Source organism: Monoraphidium neglectum (assembly GCF_000611645.1).
Source record: "Monoraphidium neglectum strain SAG 48.87 unplaced genomic scaffold scaffold06325, whole genome shotgun sequence".
NCBI classification, from domain to species: Eukaryota; Viridiplantae; Chlorophyta; class Chlorophyceae; order Sphaeropleales; family Selenastraceae; genus Monoraphidium; species Monoraphidium neglectum.
In genome coordinates this window covers 390-2,321 of record NW_014007314.1, presented here as the reverse complement: position 1 = coordinate 2,321, position 1,932 = coordinate 390, and the positions used below count along the sequence as shown (strand labels likewise).

The window sequence follows — 1,932 nt, the reverse complement described above, 5'->3', positions numbered from 1 at the left end:
GCAGAGGGGATGTGATGGGCTCCTAGCCCTGGGGGCACCATTGGATCTCTTCCACCCACGAAGGCTGTGTAGAGCAGGCAGCCGGGCGGCCAGCGGCGGCGCGCCCCGCACGCAGCAGCGCGCCCCGTCCCCGCACCTGCCGCGCCCCTCGCCGCTGCCGCCGCCGCGGCGCGCGCGGGGCTTGGGCTGCCGCTTCTTGTCGGGCGGCGGCCGCGCAGCGATGCCCATGAATCGCAGCGTGGCCAGCACAGACGCCGGGGTGGCGCCCAGCTCTGGCGGCAGGTCCGCGGCCATCTGGGGAGCGGAGGGCAGGGGTCCATACCACGGCGTATGAGTTGGCGGAGGGACGGGGTGAGGAGCAAGGGGCCACGCAAGGCGGGAGCAGGCGCAAGGCTCTCCAGCGCCAGCCTCAACATGCTCGGCCAGGCACCTACACGCACGGCCACCGGTGCCGCAACACGCCAAGGCGGCCGCCGAGCAGCTTCCCAGGAAGGCTGCCCGCCCCCCCACCTTCTCCAGGTAGTCGTTGTGCGCCAGGTGGCGGCAGTACAGGTCCTCAACCACCGACCGTTCGGCTTCCAGCAGCGGGTCGGCGCCCTCCAGGTCAGACTCCCACCCCCCGTCGTCCCCGTCACTGCCGCCGCCCCGCCCCGCGCCGGGCCCGCGGCGGCGGCGGCCGGCGGCGCCGCCGCCCACCAGGCCGTGGTCCTTGAGCAGCTTCCTGACCTGGTGACCGTCGGAGTGACACACACGCGCGTGCATATTTTGTCACGTCCAATGACCTGGTTGGCTTTCACATCAGCAGGCCTATGCTCGGCCGCCGTGCTGCGGGCATGGAAGAGCACCCACCGCTGCCGCCGCCGGCCCGGCCCCCTCGCAGCCCCGCCTCCCCCCCTCATCGCAGCGGCCCCCTGCCTTTGCGGGCCACCCCCCTTGCTGTGCCCCTGGCCTCGCGGCGCCGCGGGCAGCCCCCGCCGCACCTGCTTGGCCGACCAGCCGCCCGGCAGCTGCCGCGCGACTTCCTCCAGGTCCTCCCCCTTGCCGCCCTTGCCCCTGGCCGCCACCCACAGCTCGGCGAGCCGCGGCGCCAGCCAGGCCGGCAGGGACCCGAACTTGAGGCCCAAACGCCTTAGCTCCCTCGCGACTTGCTTGGTGCTCAGCGATGCGCCCAGCGCTGCAGGGCGGAAGGGAGGGGGGCGTTGTCGGGCGAGGCGGTGTGTTGCGTGACGGTGTGTTTTGAGGGGGAATGAGGGGTGCACGCGTCCCCAGTCGGTGGTGCATTGTCGAACGGGTCATGGCACGCCCCGAGTTCAAACTTAACCTCATGACAGATGGGCGGTCGGACGAGGCCAGATCCCAAGATGAGATGCAAAGGACAGCCTGTGTATGAGGTGCGCCTCACCCTCGGTGAGCCGCTCCAGGTTGTGCTTGTCCGCGCACAGCCCCTCAAACAGGCGCTTGAGCTTCTCCTCCCCGGCCCCGCTCAGCAGCGCTGGCGGCGGCTTGCGCTGGTGGGCGCCACGCGCGCCGGGGGGCGGCCTGTTTGGGGGCGGGGTGGGGGACGGAGAGAAGAGTGTCGGGCACCGATGCGCAGACGCCATGACACACAAGCGAGGGGACGCGGCTTGAGCCAAGGAGTGCGCGCTGCTGCGCGCCACCGACCGACCGCCGCGACGAAAAGCGGCTGGCGGGCGGAGCAGCGGGCGCAGGAGCGGGAGCCGCGGCGGGGGCGAAAAAGGGCGATAGGGGCCGCCATGACAGCAGGCACAAAAGCACCTGCGACGCGGCCCACAGCTGCAGCCGGGGTCGAGATCGCTCGCGCCACCACACACGCCGCCGCCGGCGCAACCGCTCGCCCCGGCGACAGCGGGCCCCCACCTGTCGCCACTCTCCGCGCCCGACGCCAGGCCGCCGCCAAACCCGCCGTCGCCC

At 72.7% G+C, this 1,932-nt stretch overlaps 1 protein-coding gene across 1 annotated transcript; it reads right to left on the bottom strand.

The window, feature by feature from the left end:
* Nucleotides 1-22: 22 nt before the first annotated feature.
* MNEG_16400 (hypothetical protein) lies at nt 23-1,601 on the bottom strand (the record flags this gene model as incomplete). The annotated part of the gene is made up of 4 exons (XM_014035130.1): nt 23-64; nt 511-726; nt 981-1,174; nt 1,403-1,601. 4 exons carry the CDS (start codon nt 1,599-1,601, stop codon nt 23-25), a joined length of 651 nt encoding a protein of 216 aa, XP_013890584.1.
* Nucleotides 1,602-1,932: the final 331 nt, after the last annotated feature.